This window comes from Sycon ciliatum, chromosome 4, assembly GCF_964019385.1.
Source record: "Sycon ciliatum chromosome 4, ocSycCili1.1, whole genome shotgun sequence".
Lineage (NCBI taxonomy): Eukaryota > Metazoa > Porifera > Calcarea > Leucosolenida > Sycettidae > Sycon > Sycon ciliatum.
In genome coordinates this window covers 42207097-42224166 of record NC_088646.1, presented here as the reverse complement: position 1 = coordinate 42224166, position 17070 = coordinate 42207097, and the positions used below count along the sequence as shown (strand labels likewise).

Below are 17070 nucleotides of genomic sequence, written 5' to 3'. Positions count from 1 at the left end.
GAAAGCGATATTCCGTACAGAAAGTACCAAAAATCCAGGAAAAGTTGGCCTTTCGATTTCGACAACAACTAACCTTTCGACACCAACTAACTTTACTTCACAAGTGGCCGGGCCGTACACATGGTGTACATGACTGTATGTAGTGCATGCGGCGCGCGGCGCACTTTCGCATGACATAACATGACTTGTTGCACAGCGGCTGGCTCTAGAACGCTCAGCGCGCTTGTACTTCGGATTTTGCGATTTTTTTCGACGGCAATGGCTTCCTTTATCAGTTGGCTACCTACGATGTATACTTTAGAAAGCGATATTCCGTACAGAAAGTACCAAAAATCCAGGAAAAGTTGGCCTTTCGATTTTTTGAACTGGAGGTAAAAAAAAGTGCCTGGTACTGGGGGTGCACAGCTCAGCTGACAGCCTGGCACTGAGTGCCTTGTCACTTGAGCAGTCAGCTGGCAGTGAAAGGGTTAAAAGCGATTCACCGCAAACATGTTACATGTCATAATATGTAATGGCCAATGTTCAGTATACACACATACAAAGGGTCACTGAAGATCACATATGCGGAGAACTGCTAGATAATGGATAATGGAGCTATAGAATACTAGCTGTAGAGGAAAGATAAAATTAATAAGGTGATAGTTACGCCGGATACTGTGGTGCAGCACAGATTACAGTAATCACACGAGCAGCCCAACTGGCATCCACCCCATGCACTCACTCATCGCACTGCACAGTCAGCTCACTCGTTGCGTCATTGTCCTGTTTAGCTCATGTACAATCATGTACTTCTGGTTCAGTCGGCACTCCTTTTCATGACACAGGTCAGCAAACAGGCAGGCGACAGGCCCACTCCCAGGCAGGCGACAGGCCCACTCCTTGGCAGGCGAGAGGCCCACTCCTTGGCAGGCGAGAGGCCCACTCCCAGGCAGGCGAGAGGCCCACTCCTTGGCATTCGCTCCATGCACTGTCTACTTATATTGCGCCATCGAAACACTCGCCCGATTCATCCTTTTTTTAATAGTGGATACTACTAGGCACTTCAGTCACGTGACGTGACCTGTCAGAAAGTGCTAACGCTGAATCGCGTACATGCGTGGCACCGCGGAGAGACGCATGCAAACGTCGAGCTGTAGCTGCGCAGACACTGCATGAGGATTCCTCGTGTGGTGTGGGATGTAGCATGGACGATCAGCTTTCGTTTGACCCCACACACACCACAATGCGGCAACATACTGTACTTACATGCAGTACAAGTAAAATCGACACATCTTTTCAGGCATTTCCCTTGATTGCACGCGGTTGCCATGTAGCTCATCGTCTTCAGCGTCAAATTTCCTTTCAGAATCAGTAGTCGTTGTGTGTCCAAGGCTTTGCGCATAGCTGCGCAAGATGAAATAGTGAGGAGCCTCGTCACGAACTGAGCAGGCGTCCTTGTTCGTTGCAGGACTTACGCAGCCGTGCGCAAGGAGAAAAGAGTCACTAGTGTTATGGAAGGCGCATCAGAGCAGGCATCCTCCCCTGGCAGTGACAAGCCGAAGGAGGACAGCAGAGCAGGCATCCTCCCCTGGCAGTGACAAGCCGAAGGAGGACAGCAGAGCAGGCATCCTCCCCTGGCAGTGACAAGCCGGAGGAGGACAGCAGAGCAGGCATCCTCTCCTGGCAGTGACAAGCCGAAGGAGGACAGCAGAGCAGGCATCCTCCCCTGGCAGTGACAAGCCGAAGGAGGACAGCAGAGCAGGCATCCTCCCCTGGCAGTGACAAGCCGAAGGAGGACAGCAGAGCAGGCATCCTCTCCTGGCAGTGACAAGCCGAAGGAGGACAGCAGAGCAGGCATCCTCTCCTGGCAGTGACAAGCCAAAGGAGGACAGCAGAGCAGGCATCCTCTCCTGGCAGTGACAAGCCAAAGGAGGACAGCAGAGCAGGCATCCTCTCCTGGCAGTGACAAGCCGAAGGAGGACAGCAGAGCAGGCATCCTCTCCTGGCAGTGACAAGCCAAAGGAGCACAGCAGAGCAGGCATCCTCTCCTGGCAGTGACAAGCCGAAGGAGGACAGCAGAGCAGGCATCCTCTCCTGGCAGTGACAAGCCGAAGGAGGACAGCAGAGCAGGCATCCTCTCCTGGCAGTGACAAGCCAAAGGAGGACAGCAGATCAGGCATCCTCTCCTGGCAGTGACAAGCCGAAGGAGGACAGCAGAGCAGGCATCCTCTCCTGGCAGTGACAAGCCGAAGGAGGACAGCAGAGCAGGCATCCTCTCCTGGCAGTGACAAGCCGAAGGAGGACAGCAGAGCAGGCATCCTCTCCTGGCAGTGACAAGCCGAAGGAGGACAGCAGAGCAGGCATCCTCTCCTGGCAGTGACAAGCCGAAGGAGGACAGCAGAGCAGGCATTCTCTGCTGGCAGTGACAAGCCGGAGGAGGACAGCAGAGCAGGCATCCTCTCCTGGCAGTGACAAGCCGAAGGAGGACAGCAGAGCAGGCATCCTCTCCTGGCAGTGACAAGCCAAAGGAGGACAGCAGAGCAGGCATCCTCTCCTGGCAGTGACAAGCCGAAGGAGGACAGCAGAGCAGGCATCCTCTCCTGGCAGTGACAAGCCGAAGGAGGACAGCAGAGCAGGCATCCTCTCCTGGCAGTGACAAGCCAAAGGAGGACAGCAGATCAGGCATCCTCTCCTGGCAGTGACAAGCCGAAGGAGGACAGCAGAGCAGGCATCCTCTCCTGGCAGTGACAAGCCGAAGGAGGACAGCAGAGCAGGCATCCTCTCCTGGCAGTGACAAGCCGAAGGAGGACAGCAGAGCAGGCATCCTCTCCTGGCAGTGACAAGCCGAAGGAGGACAGCAGAGCAGGCATCCTCTCCTGGCAGTGACAAGCCGAAGGAGGACAGCAGAGCAGGCATCCTCTGCTGGCAGTGACAAGCCGGAGGAGGACAGCAGAGCAGGCATCCTCTCCTGGCAGTGACAAGCCGAAGGAGGACAGCAGAGCAGGCATCCTCTCCTGGCAGTGACAAGCCGAAGGAGGACAGCGGAGCAGGCATCCTCTCCTGGCAGTGACAAGCCGAAGGAGGACAGCAGAGCAGGCATCCTCTCCTGGCAGTGACAAGCCGAAGGAGGACAGCATATACCTTGGCGACTGGACAAAGAAAGCTGATACTAAAACTGCCTCTTTAGAACGAATCATCAGCAGCAGGTGGCTTCCAGCAGCGAAGAAAAGTACTGCCGACGATGTTCGCGATTTAAACTATTGCACAAATGGACTCATGCTGGAGTTGGTGAAATTTCAACAGGCTCAAAAATTCAGTGAGGATGTTTTGCATATGACAGTTTTTCATTTCTTTCCGCAAGAATTAGATAGACCACGTTTGTCTGTGAAGATCTTGAGTAGCCGCCTTCATCGAGTTAAGGACAATAAAACAAAATTCAAAAATCTGAGAAACGTTCACCAGGGTCGTGGCAGCATTTCTGTCTGCTCAGTGCTCGCTGCATGGTGTCCCCACCACCGTCGCCAGTGCAACAAGTCCTACCGGTGGCATTTCCAGCTCCAGAGCATCTGCAAGATCCAGCTCAGAGTCAGATGTCCGCAGCAGTGACCCTGTTTTCCTGGAAAACGTCGAGCTTGCACAGGATGTTTCGGACCTGAGCTCAAAAGTGGATGATTTGGAAGCGCAGCTAAAAGATTACCGAGGTCAGCTTCGCAATGCTCGTAAGAAGATAGTTCGAAGAGAGAGACAGTCACAAGACTTGGAGGAAGAGCTTGAAAGTGTCACAGCAGCATCAAAGGAAAGTTGACAGACTCTGCAAAACCGGCTTCGGCAGAAACAGTTTCAGCGGAAAAGCAAATCTGATGTATCCGTCAGTGATCTTCAAGATGAAGTTGATGAACTGTCGTCTCGCTTGACAGCTTCACGCAAAGAAAAATGATGCCCTCCGGGAAGAACTTACCTCTCTTCAAGCAGACGCCATCGATAGGAGCGGTACCATCCAGTTTGAGACTATGGCTGACGGAAAGTACTTGCCCGCAGTGCGTCAGTGCTGCCTCGAACTGCTGTCGAGCAATGTTGGCATCTTTAATATAAAAAGGTTATCAACAGTGTACTGTGTTGGCATGTCTGCGGAAAGACTGCCGTCTCAGAGCCTTCTTTCCCAGATGCTTGTGGAGTTAAAAGGTCTGGCTAGCCTCCAGATAGCAGAGGAATTAGAAGAGGAGCAGTTTACGACACTCCACAGCGACGGTACCAGTAAGCACGCCAGCAAGTACGGCGCTTACCAGATGTGTACAAGCCAGCAGCGTGTGTACAGTCTTGGGATGGTGGACATGGAGCAAGGCACTGCAGCGTGTGTACAGCTTTGGGATGGTGGACATGGAGCGAGGCACTGCAGTCTACACTCTCGAAATGCTCAAGGCTGTTCTGGCTGATGTGTCCAAGATGGCCGATACTACTGAAGGTGGCACCAGTGCAGGTGATCGCATCCTCGCAAATGTTAAGAATACTATGAGCGACCGATGTATTGTCCAGAAAAACTTTTAAAATGATCTTTTGCAGGAATATCGAGCAGAGATACTCCCCAATGTGCAAAGTGACTGGGCTGACCTCTCGGAAGATCAGCAGAAGCAAGTGTCAGCATTCAATTATTTTTCTGTGATCTCCATTATATCGCTGGCCTGGCTGACCAATCAGATGCAATCCTGAAAAAATGGGAAGAAGCTCATTTTGAAGGTGCTAAGATTGGTGCCAGCAACCTCCCTGGAGCGTTTGAGCCCAGTCATAGCTGCATCGACCGCCTCATTTATTCAGCCACTAAAGCTTTTGAAGAACATGGCGATGAGTCAGCTGGTTCTATGGCAGATTTTAAACATCAAGTCTCCGCTGTGTGAATACCGTGGCAACAGAAATTATGTGATTTTCTTCAATAGAGCTGGTATTGCATATCTGCATGAGATGATGGTGTCCTACCTACAGGATGTCCATGGTGAGACGAACCGGCTATTGAAGGCTGTGAAAGCTGACCTGTGTGTTCCTGAGCTGGTTGCTGGGTGCCAGGCTCTTGGGCTCATTTGCAAGCTTTTAGTTGCACCACTGTGGGCTGTCATGGAGGACAAGGACAAGACCATAATTATATGATAATTATTAGTCTGATCTACTTGTACACTGAACTCGTCAAGAAAATGGAAGAGTGGGCACAAGACTGGACAGATGTTTTAGAAGGAAGTGCTCGACCCTTTACTAGTGCCGCAATAGATCTCACTCACCGATGTTGTTCTGAACAAGATGATTGAGCCACAGGAGAATGATGCCTTGACGTGCGAGATCCTACAAGTACTGTTTGCTGGCTTTGCATTGTATTCCACCCGGCTGCTGTGCGATCACCTTCCTGGTGGTACATTTCACCAGCCATCCGGCTTGCAGAGTACCACTGAGACGGCATCTGTGAGGAAGACGAATGCAATTTGTGAGAGTGATTTTGGGAAGCTAGATCGCTACCTTCGCGAGAAGCCCAATATCCAGACGGTTGCACTAGAGGGCTTGCTGATGTTTTCCAACAATCAGACCTCTCAGTGGCTGAGGCACAAATCTGATAAAGAGAAGGAGGCGCTGCTAAGCTCTGCGATGCGTGCTGCGCCTGAGTTTCGGCAGGCTTTCAAGGCTCGCCGTAAGCCATCCAGGATTCTCGCATGAAGCTCCTGAAGCAAAAACAAGCAAAGATTGCTCGGAAGAACCAGCAACAGCAAGAGAAGGAGACACTTACCGCAGAGGTGACGGCGTTGGGTGGACTGTGGACCTTCAAAGACAAGGTGTCCGAGGAGATGTCGAAGATCATCAGGGTTCCTGATCAGCGAGCTGCTCTTCGTTCTCAGCTGTTTTTTCGCAAGTTTGTTCCGCAACAAAAAGCACCTTCATCATCTTTCGCTTTATCTAGTGATGGGAAGCAGCTGTCTGTGGAACAACTCACCACGAACTTAATCTCGCTGCTATCACCGTGTACTCAGCCAGCCGTTGCTGAGTCCGGACAGGGTGAACGAACTAATTGCTGTGTGCTGTATGCTGTTGCCATAGCAACAATGTGTTCTGGCACCTAATTTACTGTAGTCACCTTCATTTTACCTCAAAGTGTCATCTTGCGCCTAGTTGCAGCCTGTTCTGTATGGTTGCTATGCTGTTGCTATGGAGTTGCCATGGTGCCGACACCCGTTGTCGTCGGCTGAGTTGCCAGACTAATGAAGAGTGCCTAACCATGTTTGTTTCTGCATTCATTTGATTATTTTCACCTGATTCACATGTTTGGTGTTTTGTAACTATGGACACTGATACAAGTGCTGACATGCTACATGCTGGTGCTATCGAAATACTGAAATAATTGCCGTAATAATATTTCTCCAACTTTGGGTGGCTATCTCTGTGCCAGGTTGTTCCTTTTGCTTCAAATTTTCTGTGGAGTCTTCCTATACCTATTTGAATCGAATACAAGAAAGAAATACGAACATTTCTACATTTCTGCTTTTGAAAAAATCGCCTGAAGTGCCTAATACCGTAAAGCGCGGTGCAAATGCCCACCCCATTTTTGCAAGATCTGCTGGCCTGTACACACTGACCCCATGCACTGTCACCTCTACTGTACGAAAGTACGTCTCATACCGTAGCGGGAAGAGCGCTTTGCTACGGTAAACTATGTCCACTTTCCTGGTTTCAAAATCTCTTTGGGCACTAGCTACGAGCTAGCTCGTAGTGATTTCATTATGATGGTTGCTTTATTTCGCAAATCCAAATGGGAGTTTCTTCCGAATGACAAGGTAGCGAAGAACAGAGTATTGCAGGAACCAAGTACACTTCTGATCATTTCCAAATCACGCAATGCTCAAAGGCAAGGGTTTTTCTCGAGCACTTCAGAGTTTTCAATAAGTTAGTAGCGACTTTGTAGGTGTAGCTTGTACTAGCTACTGTGACATACCCTGTTTGACTTGCAACTGCAATACTGCGAGCGGTCAAGTCGTTGAATGACGCTTCGTCAGAACAATCATTGTTCCGTTCTGCAAATGCCACATTGTGGCACTGCAGAAATTAAGTTTCGTGAAAACCAGATGAATTCTACAGCATTACTACATGGAGAGCGACCTACCACAAAGACGACTCGCTTATCGAGTGAAAGGAAATCTCGACAGAAGTTTTTCTTGCAGCAAGATGATGACAATCGCTTTTGCAGAGCCTCCTGCTAAGACATAGGCAGTTTGTAGGCATTACAGCCGTTTTCGTACGCATTCGACCTTCATGCCAGTTTTCTACAACTATATTGACCTGAAAAAGACGAAAATAGTATGGACTCGCTGGGGTGGGCGTTTGCAGCGGACTTTACGGTACTACTGTTCGAAGGCTTGTTGGTAGTGTTGGAAAAAGGAGTTTTTACTTGTAAACGATCATCAGACAGCACTGAACATAATGGGCTAAGGATGTGTTTGATGCTGGCTGCAGCAAGTGTCTACATCTGTAACTATATTTTAATTCCTAATTCTTGATATATATTTGCTACCAACCTTGTTTTCATCTAGCCGCAGAACTTTCCGTTTACGAGCATCTTGACGGTGTTGGCGCTTGAGTTTTCGCAAAGTTCTTTGTTCCAAAGAGTGAGTAGATCCAGCTGTCTTGCCCTCCTCTCCCTGCTTCGAACCTGATATTGCAAAATACGCAGTCAAACAACACACTGTACCATCAATGGTGTGCTTTCACCACCAGTCAAATCATGACAAGCCACCTGTATACCAAGAGACAGAGTATACCGGTATACACCGCACATCAGCCTAGCACCTGTATACCAAGAGACAGAGTATACCGGTATACACCGGACATCAGCCCCAGCACATGTATACCAAGAGACAGAGTATACCGGTATACTCCGGACATCAGCCCCAGCACATGCAGCAACAACCAGAGTCAAAAAATCCTGAAAATTACAAACCAAGAAATGATCATATTCCCCAAATAAGTTTTTCCGTCACCATGGCTTTCGTCCGGACTAAACTGTCCTTCAGCCTAGTGAGAGCCATGGTTGCTAGTCTGCGCGGCTACCGGCACTCTTCAGTGCCACTTCCAGTTCACCCGGCTGTGCTGGCGGCTGCTGGGTATTCATTGTAAGCGTATGACACAAGTACTGCTGATGTACATGGAGCTGCTTACCTCTCTTTCTTTCTCATCTTTCCTTTTCCTTCTTCTCTCTCTTTGTTTGCCACGGCGACCCCGTGTGCTGTCTGTGACTTTGAGCCTCATTTCACTGTACTACTTTTTTTCTCTTTTACGTTTACTTTATACCAGGCGTGGGCCATCCCCTGTACATACAGTTGCGCTCGGTGAAATCCAGCCCGAAGTGCAAAGCCGGCGCCGCGAAGCCAGCTCCCATTACATCACTGGCGATGTGTGTGTACGAACTCAACTGTACGCACCTCGTGTGAAAGTTCGGAGTGAACGTGTTGCATGCTAAAAACAGTTCAAAATCTCTTTCATTCACTTCACGAAGTACAGCTCAAGATCAAGAAGAGATAGAGAAGAAGGACACGGCCATTCCCACTGTGTGGGCTCTTCTCAAGAAGAGAATAATTCCACATCGCTGCGAGAATGCTGACCAGCTGGTGCAGTGGGACTCGTTGGCTCCTGACACGGTTTTCCCATACGTGGATTCAATGCCACGTCGTGTTGAAGCCCTAATCGAAGCAGACGGTGGCCACACAAAATATTGAAGCCCTGCTGCTCTGTGTATGAAATGAACTGCTTCGAAACGATCTCCGTCTTCTTTACTTGTGCTGAACTGAAATGAATGTTACACTTGGCTTTGTTTGGCGCGGTTTTCTACACTTCGGTGTAAGCATGCATGCGTATTTGTATGAGTACAGCACATGCACAGTTCATACGGCACACGTGCACACTAGCACTTGTACAGCTTTGAGGGCGTCAAGGGCCGCATCAGTACTGGGCGCCAGTTATGCACTTCGGGCCGGATTTCACCGAGCGCAACTGTAGGTGCCACCATTTTTCTTTGTTTCAATAAATGGTACATTCGGCATATACCGTACTCACTTGATTAGAAGCCCCTCTCGAATAAAAGCCCCTCTTGAATAATAGCCCCCCTACAAGGACTGTTTGAAAAAAATACAAGCCCCTCTCGAATAGAAGCCCGGACTACTACTCGCAAAGTATGGGGTGACCAGGTAGTGCCATGTATGAAGGTCAAGTGTGCAAAAAACACCCCGTGCATGTTCATATTGGTATACCAGGTACGTCCTGGTCGACTTAGTGTGTGCGAACTAACTCAGGGTTGAGTTGCTGTGAATATGAAAGTTTTAGAGATTTGATTGGAATACTGGTATGGAATGAAACAATAAAAGCCCCTCTCGAATAGAAGCCCCTCTTGAATAGAAGCCTCCTCAAAATCGGTATTGAAAAAATAGAAGCCCCCGACTTCTAATCGAGTGAGTACGGTATGTGGACGCACACAAAAAAAGAAAAAAAAGAAAAAAAAGTGGAACAATATTCACACCATGTATCCACACTGCTACATCGGTGTTTATTCTATACATATTCACACCATGTATCCACACTGCTACATCGGTGTTTATTCTATACATATTCACACCATGTATCCACACTGCTACATCAGTGTTTATTCTATACATATTCACACCATGTATCCACACTGCTACATCGGTGTTTATTCTATACATATTCACACCATGTATCCACACTGCTACATCGGTGTTTATTCTATACATATTCACACCATGTATCCACACTGCTACATCGGTGTTTATTCTATACATATTCACACCATGTATCCACACTGCTACATCGGTGTTTATTCTATACATATTCACACCATGTATCCACACTGCTACATCGGTGTTTATTCTATACATATTCACACCATGTATCCACACTGCTACATCGGTGTTTGTTCTATACATATTCACACCATGTATCCACACTGCTACATCGGTGTTTATTCTATACATATTCACACCATGTATCCACACTGCTACATCGGTGTTTATTCTATACATATTCACACCATGTATCCACACTGCTACATCGGTGTTTATTCTATACATATTCACACCATGTATCCACACTGCTACATCGGTGTTTATTCTATACATATTCACACCATGTATCCACACTGCTACATCGGTGTTTATTCTATACATATTCACACCATGTATCCACACTGCTACATCGGTGTTTATTCTATACATATTCACACCATGTATCCACACTGCTACATCGGTGTTTATTCTATACATATTCACACCATGTATCCACACTGCTACATCGGTGTTTGTTCTATACATATTCACACCATGTATCCACACTGCTACATCGGTGTTTATTCTATACATATTCACACCATGTATCCACACTGCTACATCGGTGTTTATTCTATACATATTCACATCATTACACACCACTACAGACCTTCACGTTTGTCCCAGCCACGTGCTTTCCTACTGTCTTCAGCATCGTCCTCACTTGACGAGCTGTCTGACCCAGTTTGCAGCAATCTGTGATCACTCAAAATCCCTTCAAACTGCCTTCGCAATTTAGCAATTTCATAGAAGCGTTGTTGTTCTAAACCTCGACGTCGGCACCATTTGTGCGAGTTAGAACCAGCATGACGATCATTAGACTTGATCTGTGACATCACACAAAAACAGAAGATAAGTGTAACAGCAGTGATGTCAGCAAGAGTTGCTCAGAGGCAACTGCCAACTGGCAGCTGCTTCTATCAGACTTGTTGTTGGACAAGCTATGCTGATTGGCTTGTGTGTGTGTGTTGGACAAGCTATGCTGATTGGCTGATTGGCTGATTGGCTTGTCCATTGTTACCCAAGACTATACTACACAGCTGGTCTTAGCATCATCAGAAGGCCAATATCGAACTGCTTGTTCTTACCATCATCAGACGGCCAATATCGAACTGCTTGTTCTTACCTGAATCCATTCATTGAAAGCTGTGAACAATGTGAATGGGTCACCATGATCAGACTCGAGTGTGCGCCGGTTTCTCTGTAGCAATAGTAAGATAGGTTACAGGGCATAGTAAGGATACAGCTGTTGAGTTGAATGTTATGCGCATAGCAAGGATACAGCTGTTGAGTTGAATGTCATGGGCATAGTAAGGATACAGCTGTTGAGTTGAATGTCATGGGCATAGCAAGGATACAGCTGTTGAGTTGAATGTCATGGGCATAGCAAAGATACAGCTGTTGAGTTGAATGTCATGGGCATAGTAAGGATACAGCTGTTGAGTTGAATGTCATGGGCCACTTTAAGTATTCAAGTGAGCAAGGGATCACGATCAAAGTGTGTTATGGATTGCATGCATGTTATTATGTGCAACGTCACAGTCCTAGATTACATGCATGCTATGTGTGACGTCATTATCAGATTATCTTAGCTACTGTTACCATGCACGTAGTTACTGCTGCCATGCGCGTCGTTACTGTTGCTATGCAGCACTCTCTGTATGTAGAGTGTGCGCATGTGTGCAATGTGCTTCTCCTTGGATCCATCTTGGCTTCCTGTGCTGCATGTCTTTCCTCTCTGGTTTTACCTTTACTGCCATGTTCCCTTTCAATGCAATGTATTTCTAAACTCTCCGATTCGTGTGTATCAGTGGAACTGTGTACATGTATGAGTAGTGTGCGGGCTGAATACGAACCACAACATCCGTTTGGTGCCCTTGGTGTAGCGGAAACGCTCCTGATATGACCAGATTCCTCTTGATATAGGGAGACATATTCAACCCACAAAATGCATAATAAATTGCTCCCTACCTGAACATCCAAGTTGCCATCAGCCATGCGATGAAACGGACTCTGCACGCTAAGGCATGCAGCCATTGTAAGAATTGGCTGGATAACCTAGAAAGCATGTGCATGCAAGAACACACACACGCACGCAAGCACACACAGACACGCACATGCATAGACACACAGACACGCACATGCACAGACACAGACACAGACACAGACATAGACATATACATATACACACATATAAGCAGCCCAGGGACTTAAGACAACTGTCTATACACACATACACACACACACACACAAATACACACACCAAGCCAAACACGACACACTGGTCATAAAAAGATACATGTCCTCCCTGTATCTGTGCTCCTCGTTGGAGCAACCATCTTCAGGTCCTCCCTCACTAGTAGATAATCTCTGGGCCGTCAGGAAAGTCTTATAACGAGACTTATCTTGTAACAGGACTTGCCACCATACATGGTCAGTAAGCGATGATATGCACGTTTCTGGGTTTCCCTCGATACAAAATAATTTCTAGACCCTGTAACTCGTTATAAGATAATTTCAATACAGTACTACATGCCGGCTGTTTATCGGATGCGGAAAATAAAGATACACTGTACAGTTTCAATGCAGTGTAATAGCGTATTTGGTACAAGTACAGAGATCAACACTGAAATATATAATAATTGTCCCTCCAGTTAATGAAGAGTGCAGTAAAAGCAGCATCTTGGATTTGGCAGGTTATGTGAGTTCAAACGTAAATTGTGCACTAAGTCTTGTTACAGCAGAGCATTTAATATCACAATTTCTTCAAAGATTGACACGTGCATAGAACGAGATGGAGAACGCAAGAGTGGGAGAGGGAGAAAGCTAGAGACGGAAAAAGAGAGTGAGAGGGGGATAGTGTGAGAGAGTGAGTGAGAGAGTGTGAGAGAGAGGGAGAGAGTGAGAGAGAGGAAGAGTGTGAGAGAGAGGAAGAGTGTGAGAGAGAGAGAGTGAGTGAGTGAGTAAGTTAGTGAGTAAGAGAGGGAGTGACAGATTGTGAGAGAATGAGAGTGATCTAGTGTGGTAGTGTGAGAGCGCGTGAGAGAGTGAGTGAGAAAGTGTAAGAGAATGAGAGTGATCTAGTGATGCGAGTATGAGTGAGACAGTGAGTGAGAGAGTGAGTGAGAGAGTGAGTGAGAGAGTGAGTGAGAGAGTGAGTGAGAGAGTGAGTGAGAGAGTGAGTGAGAGAGTGAGTGAGAGAGTGAGTGAGAGAGTGAGTGAGAGAGTGAGTGAGAGAGTGAGGAGAGAGTGAGTGAGAGAGTGAGTGAGAGAGTGAGAGAGTGAGAGAGTGAGAGAATGAGAGTGATTTAGTGATCTAGTGTGAGTGAGAGAGTGCGTGAGAGAGTGAGCAAGAGAGTGAGAGAATGAGAGAGCCTAAGAGTGAGCAAGAGAGTGAGAGAGTGAGAGAATGAGAGCCTAAGAGTAAGTAAAATAGTACGTGAGAGAGTGAGGAAGTGAGTGAGAGCGTGAAAGAATGAGAGTGATTTAGTTATCTAGTGTGAGTGAGAGAGTGAGTGAGAGAGTGAGCAAGAGAGTGAGTGAGTGAGTGAGAGAGAGAGCCGCTAAGAGTGAGCGAGAGAGTGAGAGACCCACTAAGTGTTAGCGAGAGAGTGAGTGAGAGAGTGAGAGTGAGTGAGAGAGTGTGAGAGAGTGAGTGAGAGGGATCAACAAGAGCCAGGTCGGAAAAAAGGCAAATGGGCAGAAGGAGGTGGGAGAGATCCTGAAGCGAGAAAGAGCAGGGAGTGGGATGACACAATCAGTCCTTTGGCAGACTTAAACTGCAGCAAAACATGCATTGCAGAATTTCTCGTCTTCATCATCGACTTGGCAGCAGTGATGGTACCTTAACGCGCACTTGGTGCATGTTCTGCATTTTCTGATGTCAGCCCCATTGCATATCTCACACATTACTGAAGTAGCTTCGGATGTACATGACGCAACAGCAAATGGTGGGGTGCAGTCGCTTTCAGAAGACGATGATGAGGTTGCTGGATGGTCGGGCGTAGTAGCGGATACTGTTGGAGTGAAAACTGTTTCCGAAGAAGAGCTGGAGGTCAGGATGCTTACAACACCTCTGCATGCTGACCTGGGACGTTGTGTTATGATGTCGTCATCATTCTCTTCCGAGCTGCAAGTGACAACTTCAATATCAGAACTAGACACGTTGCTGTCACTCCAGCATGAAAGCGAATTCCTTTCACCCTCGGATACATCAGTGCACACTACCTCCTTTTCACGAGGCCGCACGGCAGCAAAAAATGTCTTGATGGTGGCGGCTGGTTTTACTGCCTGGGTCTGGTGCTTTCCGGCCTTGGTTTTCACTTCTGTGGTAGTTGGTGGCTGGAGTGATCTGCGTATGTTGGTTGTTCCACTGGATGGTGAAAGGAAGGCATGGATAGATGACTGATGCGTCGCGGTCATGACCCGTTTCAGGAGCAAGTCGTCAATGTCAGAAGTGCCTGTGAAAATGGCGTCGTCAACAACGCCAGGATCCAGCGACATGACATGAGCCCGAGCGCGCTAAAACATGACCACAGCTTTTTTTGAAAAAGTCGAGATAATCGCGATTTGAATTCCGCGGCAAAAAATACGAAGTGCAGTGCAGCGCGAGTTGCTGTTGTTGTTCTCCTCGGTCGACTGGACTGTTCCGGATGCAATTTTCTGTTGCAAGTAAGTTTATTTGTTAGAGTTTGTATTCCACGTTGCGCTGAGTCGCCTAAAACTGATCGTCCTCAATGTATCGACAGAAGAGCGTAGTAGTAGTAATGTACTGCGGAGCGGAAGAAGACGACATCATCGCACTCCATGCGCAGGATAAAATATTTTGGGGATTCGAGTCGGAAACAGAAGGAAGACGATGATGGATACAGCGACGAGTCATTTGAGAGCGACACTTTCATCGAGCGTAAAAAGAATTGATGCTGGTAGTCCCACGATCTGCTGTGACGAGGAATTCTACTCTGATGACAACCTGGCAAGCGATTGGCATCGACACTGACTTGGGAGGTGAGTCGGCCGATGATTTGGCCAGAATGGACATCGCTGCACATATCCGGGACAATGCCAGTATTGGTTGCAAGTGCAAAAACAATCACTGGACTCTGCTGCTCCCTCAACTTGCTCAAGTCGATAATTTAAGTACCCTTATGCGGAACATCGCTAGCATGAGCAGTATGCAGCGAAAGCAGTACTCTCTGGCGAGCGGAGAAAACCGTGTGCAGATGGGCTTTAGTGTGGGGAATATGAGTGCGACGTCTAGTATGTTGACGAACAATGTGTGCAGCAGTGTATACTGTATATCTGAAAGTACAGGTGGAGTGTGATGGAGAGGACATGGAGTGCCAACTTCTTCGGCCATCTCACAGATGTTGACCGTGTTTTCGCTGGCGGTTCTCCAGTGGTGCTCCAAACAGGAGGTATTTCGGACACCCAGCTCAGCTGCCTATAGACAATTTGGATGTGGCTGAGTACCTGTCAGCTCATGCTATAAGACCCTGGACAGAGGAACTGACCCGGAAAGGATGAACCAAGGGGCATATCAATTGTGTGCAAAAATGACAATCCCATTGCTGTACATAGAATTTCACCATTTCAACAGTGCTGCATATAATACCATTGTAGCAACACTTAGACATTTCGGATCAATCCAAAACTTTCAGACAGTGAACATTAGGTGTGTTGGATCATTTTTTAACAAAAAACTGAAAATCGAATTTCTGGTCTGTGGTCATATTTTGGCGTGCTCTGGCTCACATAGTCCTTCACAACTTGAAGAGAGACTGCTGCCTCTGATCGAGTCGGTGGCTTCGCAGCTGGGGCTTCGGTGTCATCTTCAATATCACTCCCACTGTTGTTGGCAGTGTTGCTATGCTGGGCAATGTCTAAAGCCGCAGGACCCTCAGTTGCAATGCCCTCGTCAAAGTCAAGATATTCTGGCAGAGAGTAATCCTCTTTGTCACCAGTCTGGTCAGCTAAGCTATCCTATGCTTCAGTCATGGCTAGCAGGCCATCTTCGTTGCCATTTGGCACGTTCGAATTTGCCAAGGACTCAGTCTGGCCAGACGATTCATCATGAAACTTGGCATGTCGGAAACAATTTGCTACAGTGGGCGTGACTCTCTGCCAGGCTGCATGCAGCATGAAAATGGCCTCCAGAACATTGACCTTCTTTGCCTCATCGGTAGGTTTGCCGGAATCAAAGGCATCCACGATGCGCCGCAGAAGCTTGGTACGGTAGGCTGCTTTCATGCTGCGGATCACGCCTTGATCCATCGGCTGGCTCCTGGATGTCGAGTTCGGAGGGAAGTAATGGATGGTTATGTGCGAGAAATTCGCTGTCAGGGTTGCAGCTGAGTGGGCCGAGCAGTTGTCCAAGAAAAGGAGCACTTTTCGCTTCTGCTGCCATTTCCTGGTTGAAATTCATCAGCCACTCTTTGAACAATGCCCTGTCATCCATGCGTTCTTTGAGTGCTTGTACGTCACCGGCAAGGATCTGGCATTCTTGCAGCACCTTGGGTTTTTGTAATGCCCAATAACCAGTGGCACCAGCTTCTCCGAACCATCCATATTGGCAGCTAACAATACACTCAGCCTCTCCTTCTTTTTCTTCCCGCCCTGGCACTTCTCTCCGCGGAATGCTAGAGTGTGATGAGGAAGCAGCCGGTAAAACAATGCCGTTTCGTCTGCATTGAAAACATTTTTGGGTCCATACCCTTCAATCAATGTTGGGAGAACATCGTGGAGCCATTGATCGATGTTGTGATCAGCTGCAGCTTCTCTCCCCTCTCCAGCTTTCGTCCTCAGCGAGACTTGGTGCCGTGCCTTGAAGCGACTTATGAAGCCATGGCTCGCTGAGAAATCCTCGCTTGAAATCCCCAGCTGTCGTGCAAGCTTCTCCGCTTCCGTCGTCAGGATGTCATCTGTCACATCCAGATTTGCAGCTCTAGCGCAAGCAAGCCAATCTCGCAGAGCTGCATCCAGCTCCGGCCAGCGAGACCGCCTTACGCGCTGTGCAGACGAAGGCCGCTCGCCGCCAAGGTATGCACGCTTGATTGCATCCTTTTGTTTTAGCACGGTGTAGATAGTTTGAGCCGGGCGACGGACGTTACGAGCGATGCTCGCCGCTTTCAATCCTCTTTCTTGCATCTGCACGATCTCGTATTTCTCTTTGAGAGAAAGCTCACCTCGCGTTGCCTTTGCACTTGCAGACTTCGACATGACTACTCGAGCT

The 17070-nt window shown here is 48.0% G+C and overlaps 1 protein-coding gene across 4 annotated transcripts in view; it reads right to left on the bottom strand.

Annotated features, from left to right (window-relative positions):
- LOC135816236 (probable ATP-dependent RNA helicase DHX34) overlaps nucleotides 1-17070 on the bottom strand; it is a gene marked incomplete at its 5' end in the record, with an annotated part of 109924 nt that overhangs the window by 66202 nt on the left and 26652 nt on the right. For all 4 annotated transcript variants that reach the window (XM_065329646.1, XM_065329648.1, XM_065329645.1 and 1 more), the window contains 4 exon segments: nucleotides 7524-7657; nucleotides 10450-10666; nucleotides 10966-11040; nucleotides 11811-11897. In XM_065329646.1, the coding sequence (XP_065185718.1) occupies nucleotides 7524-7657; nucleotides 10450-10666; nucleotides 10966-11040; nucleotides 11811-11897 (513 nt within the window).